The sequence below is a fragment of the Kogia breviceps genome, chromosome 2 (assembly GCF_026419965.1).
Source record: "Kogia breviceps isolate mKogBre1 chromosome 2, mKogBre1 haplotype 1, whole genome shotgun sequence".
NCBI classification, from domain to species: Eukaryota; Metazoa; Chordata; class Mammalia; order Artiodactyla; family Physeteridae; genus Kogia; species Kogia breviceps.
Window position 1 is genome coordinate 182820123 of NC_081311.1, and position 20096 is coordinate 182840218.

The following is a 20096-nucleotide window of genomic DNA, read 5'->3' on the forward strand; positions in this document are numbered from 1 at the left end:
GACTAACAGTAAAACCTTACTTAACCAGTATTCCTTCCCCTCCTCAGCCGATTCATGAGACAACCAATCTGATGAGCCCCAAATATTTATTGAGATTCTACTATATGCCAGGCACTGCTAAAGAAGCTGGGGATATAGTGATAATTAAGGCAAGATGGCCCTTGCCCTGAAGGCACTTAAGTGCAAAGCCTCTGAGATGAACATGAGCTTAGCATAAGGGACACAGAGAGCATGCTAGTATGGCTAAAACAGCAGAGTGAAAGAGGGGGAAGGTAAAGATAGGCCACGGTGAGAAGCTTGGATTAAGTGCAATGGGAAATCACAAGTTTTAAGCAGAAGGGTGACCGCATGATTTAAGCTTCAGAAAGATTATGTTGGCTGCTTTGTTCATGAAAGAAGGTCTGTAGTGGGGCAAGAGTGACAGAAGAGACATTAGGAATCAACTGTAGTGGACAGGTGAGAGATGGAAGGCTAGAGTTACAGCTATGAAGATGCTGATAAATGATTTAATTCAGGATATATTTTGGAGGTAGAGCAGACTAGACTTATTGATGGACTGAATGTAAGGTGTGAAGTAAAACAAAAAAATGCAGGGAGACATATTTTTTGGTCTGAGTCAAAAAATGGTGGATGGTGGTACCATTTGCTGATATGGGGCAGGGTTATTGGCGGTGGGGGAGCAAAGTGGCAGTTAAAAATTAGACAGCCAAATGGACATTTCAAGTAGGCATTTACATGTGTAAGTTTAAACCTCAGGGGAGAGATCCGGGCTAGGGATATGAATTTGATATTTCATCAGTATGTGAGGTTATGGTAATGTTTGAGATCACTCAGGGAGAGAACTTTAGAAAAAAAGACAGCTAAGGACAGTGTCCTGGGAATACTCCAACAGTTAGAGTTCTGATGAGGGAAGCAAAAAACAAAACCATAAACCCTGGAATGAACAGTTGGTTTAGTAGGAAGAAAAAACCATGGCAAGAATAGTTTATAGAAAAAAGTTTATAAAGCTTTAAATGTTAAGGAGGGAGTGATGGATTGCATGAAAATTGTTAATGCAAACCATATAAAGACCATTTCAGTGGAGTGGTGGGGATGAAAGCCCACTTGGAGAGGGCTGACAAGAGAATGGGAGATGGTAAGAAAGTAGAGAGAATGAGTAAAACAACTCTTTCAAAGGATTTTTCTGGGAAGGGAGCAAAGAAAGGGAGCAGTGGCTAGAGAAACACAAGGTCATGAGAGTTTTAAAAAGATGGGTCATATTAAGGCACACCAGGAATAATTTAGAAGAGGGAAGACCTGATGCAGAAGAAAAAGTATCATTTCAAGAGGGAAAGTCTTTAGAAGGCACAAGTAGATGAGATCTTCGATATGAATGGAGGGATTGGCCTTAAATAAGAAGAGGGACATTTCCTCCATAACAAAGGTGAAGGCAGAGTTTTCATCTGACTGCATCTATTTTCTTTGAAAGGTATACAGCTAAGTTATGTGCCTAGAGTATGTGTGGAAGGAGAACTACAGATTTGAGAAAGACATGGAGACCAAGAAAAGAAATTTACTAAGGAACTATAACAGAACTGACTAGTAGCATGTAGTGCCCATGTAAGAGTGTAGTCATGATTCTGAGGAAAGTATAGTCAGCACAGTTTGGGGACTTTTTTCCAGCAATCTTCAGATGCTTGGGTGTAGACAAGGAATAAGAAGCTGGTTGAATTGGGAGATGGGACTTTGTTAGGCAACTGAGAGAAGAAAACAGAGGAAAGAGATAAAAGTACCAAAATATGGCATATAGGCTGGGGAGGGAAGTGGTGACAAGAGGGAGGTGATGAATAGCAAAAAGTAGAAGACAATGGACTGGAAGTCTTAATGAGATCAAGTAATTGTTGAAATAAGAATATGATATTAGGTGAGCTAGGGGGAGAGAAGGGTTAGAGAAGGATATCTGAAATTAAGATTTCAAAGGTGGTACATTTACTGATGATGACAGTCTAGGGAAGTGGTTCTCAAACTTCAGCATGCATCAGAACCAACTGGAAGGCTTCCCTGGTGGCGCAGTGGTTGAGAATCTGCCTGCCAATGCAGGGGACACGGGTTCGAGCCCTGGTCTGGGAAGATCCCACATGCTGCGGAGCGGCTGGGCCCGTGAGCCACAACTACTGAGCCTGTGCGTCTGGAGCCTGTGCTCCACAAAAAGAGAGGCCGTGACAGTGAGAGGCCTGCGCACTGCAATGAAGAGTGGTCCCCACTCGCTGCCAACTATAGAAAGCCCTTGAACAGAAACGAAGATCCAACACAGCCAAAATTAAAATAAATAAATTAAAAAAAAAAAAGAACCAACTGGAATCAAAACACAGAATGCTGAGCCCCACATCCAGAGTTTCTCACTCAGTAGGTGTGGGGTGGGGTCAAGAATGGCATTTCCAGCAAGTTCCTACATGATACTGATGGCCTGGGGACACACTTTGAGAACTACTGGTTTAGGGTATGAGTTTTGTCAGTTATCAAGATGGGGTAGAAGAAAAGTTCTTTGGAAATAAGATTAGGAATTGAGAAACCAGGCTGTTGAAAGGGTTATTTATGAGGATGCTGAAAGCCCTAAGAATGCTGATGGGCGTGGAGTGACTAGAAGGTAAAAGAGAGCTACAGATAGAGATAATAGGTGGCAAAGTCTGAAGTCACGTACCAAAGGAACTGGGGTTTTTGTAGGATGAAAGAAGACAAGCAGTTGGAAATGGAAATGGGCAACAAGGAAAAAACCATTTCCAGGCTCTGAAGTTTTAGGGTATAGGGAAAAAAAAACAGCTTATACTTAAAGAATATTAGCTCAATCCATAATGGGAGTCTTTCAAAGAAAAATTGGCCTGAATAGAGACTAAAGGGACCTAACAACCAAATTCAGGGGGTAAGCTTTGGGTTCTAGATTTTTTTAAAAGTGTAAAAAATATTCTGGAGATAATTGGGTAAATGTGTATGTGGGCTCTATATTAGAACTATATATGGAATTACTGTTAATATTCTTAGGTATGATAATTGTTATACAGGAAAATTTCCGTGTACTTAGGAGAGTCAGGCTGAAATATTTTAGGGTAAAGTATTATGATACCTGCAACTTCAAATGGTTCCATTAAGAAAAGAGTGTGTGTGTGTGTGTGTGTGTGTGTGTGTGTGCGCGCGGGCGCACGCACAATCTCTAAAGATGGCCTCCAATGAACCGTGCCTACAGGTATTCTAACTCTGTGTGGTCCACCTCACAGTGAATCTGGGAAGATCCTGTGAGTGCTTTAATGAAATGTGGTAGAATTGATTCTGTCCTAATTTTGAGCCTGTACATTAAGGAGGCCTGGCAGCAGCCTCTTTTGTGCTTTTGGGAGCCCTGAGCTATCATGTAAGAAGTTTGGCTACCATGCTGAAGAGTCCATACAGGAAGGGAGAGGCCCTGAGATTACATGAAGAGATGAAAAGCTGAGGAGAAGAGGGGAAGGGAGATGGTCAGGGAGAGGGGACCAGAAGAACAGAGAGGATGTCTAGCCAGCTCAGGTGACCCTTCTAACCAACACAACCCATGTGCCAATGTGAGCCATCTTGGATGTTGTAGTGCAGTTAAACCCCAGCCAACATCACATAGAGCAGAAAAACTACCAGCTAAGACCAGTCAATCCATAGTAATGAGATACTAAAACTACTGTTGTAAAGCATGAATTTTGGGGTAACTGCTGCACAACTACACATACACACAAGGGCAGTGTGGAAGGGAGAGAAAAAAATGTGACAAAATGTTAATGAATCTAGGTGAAGGGTATAAAAGTGTATATCATTTTATTCTTCAATTTCCCTCTGGATCTGAAACATTCAAAATAAAACCTTATGGAGGGTTTGATCACATTTGATTGTTCCTTAGAATTATTATTGATTTTTAAAGTATGATAATGATATGGAGGATACGTTTTTGTAAAAAGAGTTCTTATCTTTTAGTGATACTGAAATCCTTACTGATGAAATGATCTAGTATCTAGGATTCACTTCCAAGGGCAGTGATTATAAGTTTAGTAAGAGAAGGGGACTTCATCAGGGTACTTGCATCAAGAGGTAAAAAAAGGTGTAAAGAAAAAAGAAAAAAAAGGAAACATCTATATACAAAACTCATCAGCTTTTTGTTTCCAGTTAAATTGGGGAAATACTAACTCTTATTTTACTTGCACATAAAATAATTCAAAACTGAGGAGGCCCTAACAACCCCAAGAATACAGAAAATAATTTTGTGATATACTACTATTCTCTTCATCTCCAAAATTCTAGGCTTGATATACGGAAACACATTAGGCTAGCTACCTAGATACAGATACTAAAGATATCAGGAGAAAATATTAGACTTGGCCCCAGGAAAAGGAAGTGAAAATTTTCTACTTAAAAAATCTTAAAATACCCATAGTGCAAGGCAAGGAGGCTCAGCTCTGTTGTTTGCAGTGATAGCTTGAGAAATAACAAAATATGAGTAATAATTACCACAAAAATAATTTTTATCTGTATAGCACTTTACATAATATGTATATACTATCTAACATTTTACCCACAACTATCTGAAGTATGTTTGGTAGATTCCCCATACAGAGGTAAGAAAACTGAGTATCAAAGAGGTTAAATTACCTATTTAGAAATTTATAACTAGTAGATGGTATAGCTAAGACTAGATACCCAAGACCCTCTTAGTTCAGTGGTCTTGCCACCATTATGAAGGGATGAACCCAAAGAAGAATGGAGAACTTAAATTATTTATATATTAAAACGTGGTATAAGTTCAGATATACAAAAATGAAGAATTACACAAATTTCTGAGAGCAGTGGTGTGAAAAAAGTGATGAAAAACTGACACAAACATTTTTTAAATACACAAGAATACTAACTTTTCTTTTGATGTACACCTAAAGGGACATGGCATACTGTACCACTAGCCTCTGGATACTAACTCACAATATTTGCTTCTCATTTTTTTAAACTGTTAGGAAAAAAAAAAGCACAAATATATTATTAGCTCTGCTATACGGATCCATCTCACCTCCCATTATGTAGAAGTAATCTGTTACCATAAAGCTTTGGAACACAGTTGTGCCTGTTTAACAGATGTTTATTTTCATTAAACCTACCGGGCTCTGTGACTGTTTTTGGCTTCTCAGTTTCCACAGGGTCTGGATTTTCAGGCATTTCTTGAATATCATCTTCTGCAAATCCGGTATCAGGGCTGCTAGTTGGTTTATCATCATCTTCATGACTGAGAGATGGTGAAGCTTCTCTTTTACTTATCTCTAAAACAGCTGCTAGAAGCTCTTCTTCACTCATTCCGTCAAATCCTGAGTTTTCCAATTCAGACTTATCAGGTTCTAGTCTGCAAGATTTTGAATCCTGAAGAATAGAGCTGCTTTTAGAAGAAACTAGAATGCCTACAAATATAGCAATCTTGGAGTTTAAAGTGATAGGGACTCCCCTGGTGGCGCAGTGGTTAAGAATCCACCTACCAAAGCAGGGGACACGGGTTCGAGCCCTGGTCCGGGGAGATCCCACATACTGCAGAGCAACTAAGCCTGTGCGACACAAGTACTGAGCCTGTGCTCTAGAGCCCAAGCGCCACAACTACTGAAGCCCGCACGCCTAGAGCCCCGTGCTCCGCAACAGGAGAAGCCACCGCAATGAGAAGCCCGCGCACCGCAACAAGAGTAGCCCCTGCTGGCTGAAACTAGAGAAAGCCCGGGCACAGCTACAAGGAAGGAACGGACTGAGGGAGGGAGGGAGGGAAGGAAGGAAGGAAGGAAGAAAGAAATCTTGCCATTTGTGACATCACTGAAGGACCCTGAGGGAAATAAGTTACACAAAGGACAAATAATGTAGGATCTCACTTACATGTGGAATCTAAAAAACAAACAAAAAAACTAAGCTCACAGATACAGAGAACACACCGGTTCTTACCAGAGGTGGGGGTTAGGGTGTGAGTGAAATGGGTGAAGGGGCAAAAAGGTATAAACTTCCAGTTATAAAATAAGTCAGTCACAGGGATGTAATGTACAGTATGGTGACTACAGTTAACAATATCGTACTGCATACTGAAAGGTGCTAAGAGTACATCTGAAAAGTCCTCATTCACAAGAAATTATCTATCCTGTGTATTTATTAAGTTTGCTGATGCTGGTTATAAAGGCATTTGTTTGGACAGTCAGATATTTTGGTGAGAAATTACTTACCTTTTCCAGGTCTTCCTGCTGCTGTTCACTGCCTGACATTTCACAAAGTCTCTGGCTAAGGGCCACAGAGCGTTTAAGCTCATCTTCACTGTCTGAATCAAGGCATAAAGTCAAGGAGTTCTTGGATTTGAAGGTGAAATTCCTGTAATTTAAGAAAAACGAACAAACAAAAAACCCCTATGTAAGTCTGACAAATAAACATTTGTCCTTGTTATTTTTTTGAAGTATAAATACCAATTAAAACAAAAAGCTTTTCCATTATGGAGAATGATTTAACAGAGGAAAAAAAGATACATCAAAAGAGGTATATTTAAGAATTACCTTTGCCCTACTCCAAAAGAGCCATGCTTTGAAAATCAGACAACTCTTATGCTATTATATAGTATCAGTAAACCAATCACTTTGTGCCTTTTTTCTTTTAATGATCAACTCCAAAGAAGTTTGTTACTGGCTTTATAAAGCAAGTACTCTACTGAATGCATGCAGACATAGCAATGAATACATGTTTTTGACAAGAGAGTGCATGAGGACTAATTTTTGCTCTTTTAAATTATGATCCATGTACTTTGAAATTAACAGTAACATTCCACTTATCCATTTATATGTAGGTCCAACTTCTGGCAACCTCTACCTTCTAGAACACAGGAACTTAAAAGTAAAAACAAAACAAAGCAAACAAACAAACGCCTCTGAGGCAGGCAGCAGTTTCGAAGCCCATGAACTTTACTCTTTAGGCAGGGACCCTACTTCCCCAGGAAATAGTGTATAAAATAATGTAGCAAGTTCATCAAGAAATGAGAGCTAAGAAATGAGAGAGAATAACCACAAAAAGGGCAATAAAGAACTATAAAGTAATTTAATGTAAAGGTAAACTGTCTTATAAGAATTAAGAGCCTCTGAGGGCATTATCATATTAAAAGTGTAATAACTGATATTTACAATGCCGATTTTAAGTAATTACAATATATTTAAATTATCTGCAGCATATTTTATTTAATATAAGGAATTCTGTAAGCTTACAGAGATATAACCATCTAAAATGGTTAAAACATTTTAAAGATTAAAATTAAATAGCCAATGTTTAAAAGGACAAGCTTCAGTTATATAAAAATTCATTTATTTGGAATATCAAATGTTATTCTTCAATGATACCAGATAAGTAAGGTGTTACTGTGTTGTCTTCTAAGTGAGCTGAAAATAAACTAAAGGAAAAAGTGGTAAAGGTCAAAAAGCACAAACTTTCTTTGATGAAGGTTAACATAAATTCATATGCTGTGCTAAAAAAAAAAAAAAGTAAAATGGAAATTGGAAAATGCAATAATCTAAATGTGAAAACTGTAAATAAACATGTAGAATGATGGCACCAAGAAATAAGAGGCCACAATGGAAATCAGGAGGATTGCATAGCAATGTAGATCAAAGAAAAGAGGCAAGTGGTCAGTGATAAGCCCAACCATAGTCTTTGGCTGAGAGCAGCCAGGATATCACTGCACTTCAGTCTGAACACTTGAATAGCCTCCCAATATGTGTTCAAAAAGGGTTTTTAATATAACTTAGAAATAGCCAATTAGCCATCTTAATTCTTCATTTCTGATTTCATGCTCACCAAGCAAAACTGAACATATTGATTTATTTATCCATGTAAATACTTTGCTGCAGGAGGGTGACACCTGGCTACTAATATACCAGGGTCAAATGTGACAAAGGACATTATAGAAGAACCAATGGTATTCTGGTTCATAGCTCAGCCTCTTTTAAGTTTGATCGGCATGACAGGTCTTCTAGGGCCTAATCATCCTTTATTGACCAACTCTCAAATTCTCATAGCAGTAAGACCCTGGAGAACAGATTGACCATGCCAAGTATAATGATGCCCAATGAAACCATCTCTTTCTTGAAGCTATAGTGATTTGGTACATAAAGAGTGCATTCCATTAATAGTTACTATATTCACAGAAGGCAGCTTGCCTGTAGTAAGGAAAAATATTCATCCTGTAAATGCATCACTTGCTCACTTTCTAAGCAGCCAAGTGGTATTGCTCATTTGTATCTTGAGAACGGGCAAGAGTATTCATATCGGTACCATTTCAGATTTCTAGTCAGTTAGTCATCTGGTTTTAATTGCACTGAAAAATAATTAACAGGAGGAAAAGAAAATAGCAATTCCCAAATGTCATTTTATGGTTATATAAGCCCCCCAAAAGCCCTTAAACAACGAAAGTGTCTCTTTTCTAAAAGTACTTTGGGACATCAAATTTTTAGAAAACTAATTTTAAAGACAAATGACAACGAAGTCATTTAGAAATGTCTAATCAGGAACTGTGGTTCTAGTCAAATCATAGAGGAGGTATATTAAAAAAAAGTATTTGTTTCCTTCTTGGACAAACTTTTGGTCTTAAACAAAAAAAATTTGTAGAATAGCTACATTCTAATGTGTATTTGTTTTCCTGTCCCCTTTCAGAATAGCTCCAGCTCAGTGTCTAAGACAAGAAGTCCCACACTGGCTAGCAACAGGTGAAAAGATATTTTGGGATCTCCACGTGTATATTTGAAGAATGGTGCTTTTTATACCAGTAGGGGTTATTTTAACCCTTCAATCCTTAAAATCCCTCATCATTAGTCAATTTCTAGAGTTGTAGGATGAAAATATTACATACAACAGATGATTTAAGAAGTTTTAAAACAAAATTTTGAGAGGACCATCTGAACTTGATTCAGTGTTAAAAACGATACTCACTAAATTACAGTTTAAAGCATATTCAGGAAAATTCCAAAGTACAGTAATGCAGAACAGTTATCATGCAAGAAGAGAAACAATAAGAAAAGGGGAGGGGATAATCTTGGAAATCAGGGTAAGCCAAATGCTTAAAAATACAAATTTTGGGTACACAAGAAATATAACTCACTTTGAAGGTGTAGAAGGGCTGGTGATGCAGGAATTCACCATTTGAGAGGCTTTCAATGGTCTAGAACTATCAGAAAATTAGAAAATATATATGTATACAATTACTATTACTAAAAATATATTTAACTTATTAAATGAATTATTCTGTATTATAGTCCCTTATATATCCTCTTGAAAAGCAAACAATTATAATACTTTTTAACTAACAATAGCGGCCAAAAGAGAAAACAAAATACTTTCTCTAGGCTCTTCCTTATCTAATGATCTAAATAAACAACAATGGAAATGAAGTCAAATATAATATAAAGAGAACAAATTGGGAAATTCTCTGTGTCTCAGTTCTTTTAAGCAATAAAAGAACAATAGCTCTCATTTATTGAGGACTTACTAGACGTCAGGCACTGTAGTAAGAACTCTTGTGTATTACCTCATTTAATGTTCACAACTACCCTGTTATTTTTCCTACAGACAGGTCAAGGAATTTGTCCAAAATCTTAAAGCTATGGTATCACAGAGTCAGAGAGCCTGGTTTCAGGCCTGTGATCATAACAGCCTTGGCTAATGGTTTGAAAATACTGCCAGAAAGAATACTAGTTCTACCAGTAGAGGGCAGTTTCCATCAAGCAAAAACATCTATTCTAATGAAAGGCCGTAAGAGAAAAATCCAGAAACACTGATTCTCTGGGAACATGTTGTTACTGACTTATTGAGGCCTTTAGTGTAAACGTACATGATGTAGAATATATTTCAATTATTAATCCAAGGGGGATAATTTTTACAAAACTTCATTAATTCATGTTAGCAAATGTTCATTCACTTTCTGCAATGTCTATTATTCCACTTCAGTGAAGAGATCTGGCTCTTCCAGTTACTAACTGTATGAGCTTAAGAAAATCACTTAATTTCCTTGGATCTCCTCTGTAAAATTAAGAAGTTAGACAAAAATCTCTAAAATCCCTTTCACCTCTAAAGCTCTAGAACTTTATGATTATACCAAACTAGTGTTCAAGTATAAAAAAGAACTACAATATATGGCTCCAAAGAAATTCAAGTATGCAGAAGAAGGAGCAACATTTAGAGAAGTCTTAAGGTTTTCCTGGCATTCATGATGATGCAAAATAGAATGTAAAAGTTACTTCTTTTCTCAAGGAAAAATTTCGGGGAGCCATTGAAGTTCTTTGCTCAAACTGCTAATAATACATATATGAAGACACAATCTATTCTGGGGGTCCCAGCATAATATTTAATGTACTGTTTCTCGAGTTTGCATACTCCAGAGTCAGCAAAGGCATTTGTTAAAAATATTGATTCCCCAGCCCTATATCAGATTTGCTGAAACAGAACTTCTAAGGAATAAACACAGGAATCAGTATTTTTAGCATTCAAGTGACTCTTATGATCACGCAGATTTGGTTTATCTTCCCCAAATGTATCAAACTATCTTCTAGTGATCTAAAAGAGTAAGGAGCACTCCCTGAAAAGGTAATTTATTATGAAAGGCAATTAATATATGTTGAAAGTTTTTGTTTAAGCTTTTTATTCAGTTACTTAAAACAGGCAGTAACTTAGCACAAAGTCCCCAAATAAAGCAAAATAAAAATCTCCTTATTGGTCTGATTTTATCTGGAGTCATGTTATCTAGTTCAGTCACTCTTTTGATCAGATACTAAAAGCCTTTCTACTTCAAAAGGGAAAGAAATTCTCAAGGACTTACATTGCCATTTGTGCACTCCAACCAAGGTTGAAGGGTGGTTTTGTATTTTCAGTGCAATGAGATGAGAGGGTCAGGTATCTTGGAATGATGACTTGCTGCCCAATCTTGTTGTTAAGTGAGAGAGCAACATTGAAGCTATATCGCTTCAAATGAAGAATGAGGATCCTGAAAGACAGGAGATGATAACATTATTAGTTTATACATAATAGAGGTAGCTCTTTATTTTTTATTTTTTTTATTTTTTTATTTTTTTTATTTTTTTAACATCTTTATTGGAGTATAATTGTTTTACAATAGTGTGTTAGTTTTCCCTCTACAACAAACTAAATCAGTTATACATACACACATGCTCCCACATCTCAGAGGTAGCTCTTTTACAGGTAAGAAGAGATCACTGTAACTAACCATGTTAGACAGCTTTTGATTTAAAGACTACATTAGGCTGAACTAAAGATCTGTCAAAGAACATTTACTGAATACTTGTTGTGTGCTAGGCATTGTGCTAGGTACTAAGAATAAAAACAAAACACAGGCATTGGGTAGATATTAATTATTAATTGGGAGGTTTCAGTAAAATAATGTTCCTAGAAAAAAAATCAAAACACATCAGACAAGAAAACTAATTTTAGAATATTGGTATTGATGATGGATCAAATCCCTAAATTATTTATTTCAATGTTACATAGTTTACCAAAAAATGGGTGTTATATAACGACAAATGGTAATTTAAAATGTTAAACAAGACTTCCCCGGTGGCACAGTGGTTAAGAATCCACCTGCGAATGCAGGGGACACGGGTTCAAGCCCTGGTCCGGGAAGATCCCACATACCGCGGAGCAACTAAGCCCATGTGCCACAAATAATAAGCCTGTGCTCTAGAGCCCACGAGCCACAACTACTGAAGCCTGCGCACCTAGAGCCCGTGCTCCGCAACAAGAGAAGCCACCGCAATGAGAAGCCTGCTCACCTCAACTAGAGAAAGCCTGCATGCAGCAACGAAGACCCAACACAGTCAAAAATAAATAAATTTATTAAAATAAATAAATAAATAAAGTGTTAAACAGCCCTTATGTTTGATGGTGAAAATTAATTTTTTTAAGATGACTTTTGACAAGAACTATTCTTATTTCAGTAGCACTTTCTCTAGAGAAAGGTAAGAGAGAAATGAAAAGTTTTTTCCACTTATAAAAAAGTTCTATAAAATGTACATGCACAACAAGTTATAACTGAGTGTTACACATTACTGAATAAAAAATTTACTAGTAAGTCCTCATCATTATTCCAAAGTCTCATCAGCCTCATTCTCTTGTTGCCATCTTCTTGGGACTCTCAGGTTCCTTCTCTTCTTCAACTTTCCAAATCCTCTTCCTTTCTTATACAAGAGAATTATAGCTTTCCATTCTCTACCCTCTTCATATCTCAGCTTTGCTGACCTTTACCCATCCATCTGATAAGCCTCACTTATTCAGTAATATTTGCAAGTACTTTAAAGAAGAAAAATTGAAGAGCCAATTAATTTTACCTGGGTAACCTGTTAAATTTGTGTCTGACAAGAGCACATTTCCCACCACACTTCTCACAGGAATACTCAAGTTCTTCTGCCTGTAAAAAGACAAGAGGGAAAAATAAAGAAGTATAAAGTTGAATTAGCACTACCCCATTAAATGCTAATTTCTCTAGTCATACTAGTTCAGTGGAATGACAACTCCAACCAGTTTAAATTTTGTGTCTAGAATCATAAGCCTTCCTAAATTAAGACCTAATCCTCAAAATATAGTTATAATATCATGCCCTGTTTCAGAATTCCTAATTTCCTTTTTTTTTTTACCAAGGAAACATCTCAATTTATGATAGTAACTAAACTATAGTAGCAGACTCTCAACCTTTTCCCCATGGATACACAAGAACCACTGCCAAGAGTATATCCAGATTTTAACATTTGGCCATAGCAGAGATGAGATCACCTTCAGGTTAGGCGGAGTTCCTGGTCTGTTAGGTGTAACTCTACCCCTTTCTTATAATGGAACTCAATCTTCTGGTGACAGCCCACTAAGAACAACTGCTCTAAAAGGACCAAAGTTTGGGGTGGATATCATTACCTAGAGAAAACTGAAACAAGAAATCCTTAAAAAAATGGGGGCAAAGATACACAGGAAAAGCTTCAAATTCTACGATAATAACAGGAATAGTAAGGAATGACTAAAACAAAAAGAAAAGCGGAATATTTATCCTTGGGTGGAGCTGAATATTCATCATTTCAAGAACAGAGGTCTTTTTTTTTTTTTTTTTAAATCTTAGGATGACAACCCTGCCCATTTGCTACAACAAAACAAGAACCACTATTATACAGATGGCAAACTGCCATCAATTATATGGACTGCTACACAACATGTCCAATTATGCCCCAGAAACTTTCTGAATATCTGTAACAGTATAACACAAATGCAAATATTTATCTATAGCTCTGAATAAACATGACTTGTCCTTTCTGTTTCTAACATGGTACATATAATCTAAGGAGAAGCAAAAAGTATTTTTTTTCATTCCTCAGATCTTAGTATACTAACTTAGATAGTGTCTCCAATTTTGACTCACACTACCCAATTTTAGCATATGTCACTTCATATTATTTGTTTACAAACAAATGCTTCTAAGGTTGTCTAAAACACTTGCTGTTGAGTTAGATGTATAATCTACTTGAGCAATTAATTTTTTTCTACAATCAGTTAACAACCATATTTACCAAGCTCCTAAAAACAAATACTACTTATAAATATTTCTCATTTGTTTCCCCTGCAAATATTTTGTCAAAACTCTGCCTTAAAGAAACCAACTTCAAATACAATTATCTATGATATATAAAATTTAGTTATGTGGAAATACCAAAAGATATTATTTACCCTAAAGAAAAGATCAAGGGAATCTTGAATTGAACGAGGAGGGAGTGGCTTTTTCCTTCGAGGAAGGTCAATGGAGAGGTCATTAAACTGTTCTCTTTTGGGAATAATCTCTCCACATCTGTAAAAATAAAAGAAGACAAATGTAAGAATTTAGAAGCCTAACTGTGCAATACAAAATAAATGCAAATATACTTCAGAAACACTGCTCCTCCAATGAACTTATCAGGTACTGAGAGACCATGAGTAGGCATGAGAAATAAACATTTAAAACTTTTCTCATGCTTACTTTAACCCTTATTAAATCCATACAGGTAAAACCTCAATTGAAAGTGTTTAAGTACTTTCTGAAAAGGCTAAATTAGGGCTTCCCTGGTGGCGCAGTGGTTGAGAGTCCGCCTGCCGATGCAGGGGACACGGGTTCGTGCCCCGGTCCGGGAGGATCCCACGTGCCGCGGAGCGGCTGGGCCCGTGAGCCGTGGCCGCTGAGCCTGCGCGTCCGGAGCCTGTGCTCCGCAACGGGAGAGGCCACGACAGTGAGAGGCCCACATACCGCAAAAAAAAAAAAAAAAAAAAAAAAAAAAAAAAGGCTAAATTAAAAATTTTTATACTTTCCAAAAAACCCCCAAACTTTAAAACACTAAAGTATAATATATATATAGAAAAATGAACCAGTCAAAGTTGTATAGCTTGATGAATTATCAGTTAACACACACATGTAATCACCACTCTACTCAAGAAATAGAACACTATGAACTCCCTAGAAGCCCCCTCACATGCCTCTTCCCAATCACTATCCCTTTCTTACTTCCAAAAGATAACTATTATCCTGACTTCCAACACAACAGTTGAGTTTTGGTTTTTTATCCTATCTGCCACTCTATGTCTTTTGATTGGAGCATGTAGTCCACTGACATTTAAGGTAATTATTGATAGATATGTATATATTGCCATTTTAAGCCTTATTTTCCAGTTGATTCTGTTTCTTCTTTGTTCCTTTCTTTTTCTTTTTGTGGCTTGATAATTTCGTTTTATTTTATGCTTGTGTTTTCTTCTTTTTGATTTTTGTAAATCTACTGTGTTTTTGATTTGTGGTCACCCTGTTTTCTGAGTATGTTAACCCCTTCCTATATCTACTTGCTTTATTTAATTTATTTATTTTAAAAAAATTATTTATTTTGGCTGTGCCCAGTCTTAGTTGCAGCACACAGGATCTTCATTGCGGCATGTCGACTCTTAGTTGCAGCATGCATGTGGGATCTAGTTCCCTGACCAGGGATTGAACCTGGGCCCCCTGCACTGGGAGTGCAGTCTTACCCACTGGACCACCAGGGAAGTCCCTCTACTTGCTTTAGACTGATAGTCATAGAGGCTCAAACACATTCGCAAAAAATGGAATACTCAGCCATAAAAAAAGAACGAAATAATGCTATTTGCAGCAACATGGATGCAACTAAAGATTATCATACTAAGTGAAGTAAGTCAGAAAGAGAAAGACAAATACCATATGATATCACTTATATGTGGAATCTAAAATATGACACAAATGAACCTATCTATAAAACAGAAACAGAATCACGGACATAGACAGCAGACTGGTGGTTGCCAAGGGGGAGGGGGTTGGGGGGAAGGATAGTGTGGGAGGTTGGGGTTAGCAGATGTAAGCTACTATACATAGAATGGATAAACAACAAGGTCCCACTGTATACAGCACAGGGGACTACAGTCAATATCCTATGATAAACCATAATGAAAAAGAATATAAAAAAAGAATGTATATAACTGAATCACTTTGCTGTACAGCAGAAATTAACACAACACTGTAAAATAACTATACTTCAGTAAAAAAAATATACAAACAGCTCATACAGCTCAATATCAAAAAAACAAACAACCAATCAAAAAATGGGGGCTTCCCTGGTGGCGCAGTGGTTGGGAGTCTGCCTGCCAGTGCAGGGGACACAGGTTTGAGCCCTGGTCCGGGAGGATCCCACATGCCGTGGAGCAACTAGGCCCATGCGCCACAGCTGCTGAGCCTGTGCTCTGGAGCCCGCAAGCCACAATTACTGAAGCCTGCATGCCTGGAGCCCGTGCTCCGTGATGGGAGAGGCCACCACAGTGAGAGGCTCACACACCACAATGAAGAGTAGCCCCTGCTCGCCGCAACTAGAGAATGGTTGCGCGCAGCAGTGAAGATCCAAATGCAGCCAAAAATAAATAAATAAAATAAATAAGTTTATTAAAAAAAAAAAGGGGGCAGAAGACCTAAACAGACATTTCTCCAAAGAAGACACAAAGATAGCCAAAAGGCACATGAAAAGATGCTCAACATCGCTAATTTTCAGAGAAATGCAAAACAAAACTACAATGAGGTATCACCTCACACTGGTCAGAATGGCCATCATCAAAAAGTCTATGAATAATAAATGCTGCAGGGGGTGTGGAGAAACAGGAACCCTCCTACACTATTTGTGGGAATGTAAACTGCTGCAGCCAGTATGGAGAACAGTATTGCACGTTCCTTAAAGAACTAAAAATAGGGCTACCATGTGATCTTGTGATCCCACTCCTGGCCATATATCCAGAGAAAACCATAATTCGAAAAGATACATGTACCCCAATGTTCACTGCAGCACTATTTACAATACCCAAGACATGGAAGCAACCTAAGTGTCCACTTGCAGTTGAATAAATAAAGATGTTGGGTATCTATACAATGGAATACTACTCAGCCATAAAAAAAGAAATAACGCCATTTGCAGCACTGTGGATGGACCTAGGTTTAATCATACCAAGTGAAGTAAGCCAGACAAAAACAAATATCATGATATCACTTATATGTGGAATCTAGAACAAAAAAGATGCAAATGAATTTATCTCCAAAACAGAAAGACTCACAAACACAAAAAACAAACTTATGGTTACCAAAGGGGAAAGGGGTGTGGAGGGAGGGATAAATTAGGAGGCTGCAATTAACATATACACACTACTATGTATAAAATAGATAACCAACAAGGACCTACTATATAGCACAGGGAACTATACCCAATATTATGTAATAACCTATAAGGGAAAAGAATCTGTAAAAGAATATACACATATAACTGAATCACTATGCTGTACACCTGAAACTTACATGATACTGTAAATAAGTATACTTCAATAAAAAACTTTTTAAAAAATAGTTGAGTTTTACCTTTTCTGAACCTTACATAAATAGAACCATACAGAATGTTTTCTTTTTTATTTTTTTGCGGTACGCTGGCGTCTCACTGATGTGGCCTCTCCTGTTGCGGAGCACAGGCTCCGGACACGCAGGCTCAGTGGCCATGGCTCACGGGCCCAGCCGCTCTGCGGCATGTGGGATCCTCCCGGACCAGGGCACGAACCCGCGTCCCCTGCATCGGCAGGCGGACTGCCAACCACTGTGCCACCAGGGAAGTCCGGAATGTTTTCTTTTAACTAGCTTCTTTTGTTCAACATGATTATAAGATTCATCCATGCTTGCTGCAAATGGCTATAGCCATTTTTCATTGTTGTCTAGTATTAAGCTATATGAGCATGCCACAACTTATCCATATTGACGGACATCTGGACTATTTCCAGCTTTTGACTAAATGAACAATGTGTCAAATTGAAAATACTATGTGTTCTCAGTAAACGTGTGTAGGCAGTTCTGTTTGGTAGCAGAATTGTGTGGTCATTGGACACATTTTATAGAATTTCAAAAAATGGGCTCAGAGGTCAAAACATCATATTCAATTTACCTGGAAGCCAATTGATTTCTTTTACTTAGTTTTAGTTGACTGTTTTTCATTTTGTCTTGCATTATCAGCATTTTTAGTAATATTCATTTTCCTGTCCCAGTTCTCTATTGCAACAGTTGAAGACTAGGGACTGTAAAAATACATCTGTTCTTCATTAAATAAATATTGAGTGCCTCTCTCCTAGGCAGAATTCTAAGATGACCCTTGCCCTTCATTGTATAATTCTATTCCCTTTGAGTATGGGAGGACTGTGATTGTGATGAGCTATCACTCCCATGATGATGTTACTTTACATGGCAAAAGGGATTTTGCAGATATAATTAATGTTACTGATCTTAACTGTAGAGTTCATCAAAAAGGAGATTATCTGAATGGTTGAGGCCTTATCACATGAACTCTTTAAATCTGGGTCTAGAGGTCTCAAACAGAGGAAGTCACAGATTAGAAGTCAGAGAGATGTATTGCTGGCCTGAAGAAAGCAAATAGCACTGTTGTGAACTTCCTATAGAGGCCACATGGCAAGAAACAATAGGCAGCCTTTAGGAAATGAGTTGCCCCAGTCAATGCTAACAAAAAAATGGGGACCTCAGTACTACAACTGAAAGGAACTAAATTCTGCTCACAACCTTAATGAGCTTAGAAGGGGACTCCAGATGAGAACACAGCCAGCCAACACCTTGATTTCAGCTTTCTGATACCTGAGCAAAGAACTCAGCCATACCCTGCCTAGACTTCTGACCTACAGAACTGAGTTAGGTGGATGTTGTTTTAAGCTGCTAAGTTTGGGGCAATTTGTTATGCATCACTGAATATGTCTCCTATATGCTGAAACTGTTCTCGGCACTGGGGTTGTAGCTGAGAACAAACCAAGACAAAAATACGTCCCCTCATGAAGCTTTCATTATACTGGAAAAGAGATACAATAAAAATACATACATAAGTAAAATATATAATATGTTAGGTAAGTGTTAAAGAAGAAAAAGAAAGTACAGAAAAGGGAAGCAAAAGATGAGAGTAGATGCCTGGAATTTTAGATATGGTAGCAAGAAAATGCCTCACTGAGCAAGTGATTTTTACATAAAGATATGGAGAAGGGAGGGCACTAGCTAGCTATGTGATAATATGGGGAAAGAAAAACAGTAAGTGAAAAGGCCCTGAGGTACCAGGATCCTGGCATTTTTTAAAAAAAGCAAGAGGGACTTCCCTGGTGGCGCAGTTGTTAAGAATCTGTCTGCCAGCACTATTTACAATAGCCAGAACATGGAAGGAACCTAAATGTCCATCGACAGAGGAACGGATAAAGATGTGGCACATATATACAGTGGAATATTACTCAGCCATAAAAAGAATGAAATAATGCCATTGCAGCAACATGGATGGAGCTCGAGATTGTCATACTGAGTGAAATAAGTCAGACAGAAAAAGACAAATATCATATGATATTGCTTATATGTGGAATCTGAAAAATATGGTACAAATGAACCTATTTACAAAACAGAAATAGAGTCACATATGTAGAAAACAAACTTATGGTAACCAAGGGGGAAAAGTGGGAGGGATAAGTTGGGAGATTGGGATTTACACATACACACTACTATATAAAACAGATAACTAGTAAGAACCTACTATATAGCACAAGGAACTCTACTCAATACTCTGTAATGGCCTATATGGGAACAGAATCAAAAAAGAGTGGATGTATGTATATGTATAACTGATACACTTTGTTGTATGGCAGAAACTAACAAAACACTGTACTATACTCTAATGAAAGTTAATTTAAAAAAGAAAAAAAAAAGATCTGTCTGCCAATGCAGGGGACATGGGTTCGACCCCTGGTCTGGGAAGATTCCACATGCCACGGAGCAACTAAGCCCGTGTGCCACAAATACTGAGGCTGCGCTCTAGAGCCCATGAGCCACAACTGCTGAAGCCCACATGTCTAGAGCCCGTGCTCCAAACAACAGAAGCCACCGCAATGAGAAGCCCACACACCATAATGAAGAGTAGCCCCCACTCACCACAACTAGAGAAAGCCCATGCACAGCCATGAAGACCCAATGCAACCATAAATAAATAAATAAATAAAAATTAAATAAAGCAAGAAAGCTAGTTTGGTTCGAACAGAATGAGCAAGGGGAAAGAGTGATAAGAGATGAAGTAAGAGAGTTAACTGGGAGAGAGGGGTTGCTGAAAGGCAAATCATATGGAGTTTTGTAGATCATAGCAAGAATTTCAGCTTTTATTTTAAGGGTTATGAGCAGAGGGCCGACATGAACTAATGTCCATTTTAAATGGATTACTTTGGCTAATGTGTTTAAAAGAGACTACAGAGAGACAAAGGCAGAAACACAGTGATCAGTCAGAAGGTATTGCAACAATCCAGGCAAGAGATGATGGTGGTTTGGACCACAGTGGTATCAGTGAAGGTAGTAAAAAGAGGTCAGATTCTGGTTGTATTCTGAAGGAAAAGCTCAAAGGATTTGCTGACATATGGGATGTAGGGGTGCAAGAGAAAGAAAAGTTAAGAAATACACCACACTGTTGTACTGATAAACTCTAAGTATTGAACTGTCATTACTGAGA

At 37.8% G+C, this 20096-nt stretch overlaps 1 protein-coding gene across 7 annotated transcripts in view; it reads right to left on the reverse strand.

Annotated features, from left to right (window-relative positions):
- Window positions 1–20096, reverse strand: part of USP37 (ubiquitin specific peptidase 37) — an 87189-nt gene that overhangs the window by 15804 nt on the left and 51289 nt on the right. For all 7 annotated transcript variants that reach the window (XR_010839206.1, XM_067026877.1, XM_059052113.2 and 4 more), the window contains 6 exons: window positions 13747–13864; window positions 12369–12448; window positions 10847–11011; window positions 9134–9199; window positions 6228–6369; window positions 5139–5394 (listed from right to left, as the gene is read on the reverse strand). Coding sequence is in view for 6 of the 7 variants with exons in the window: in XM_067026877.1 (XP_066882978.1) it covers window positions 5139–5394; window positions 6228–6369; window positions 9134–9199; window positions 10847–11011; window positions 12369–12448; window positions 13747–13864 (827 nt within the window). In the remaining variant the exon portion in view is untranslated. The remainder of the gene's footprint in view (window positions 1–5138; window positions 5395–6227; window positions 6370–9133; window positions 9200–10846; window positions 11012–12368; window positions 12449–13746; window positions 13865–20096) is intronic.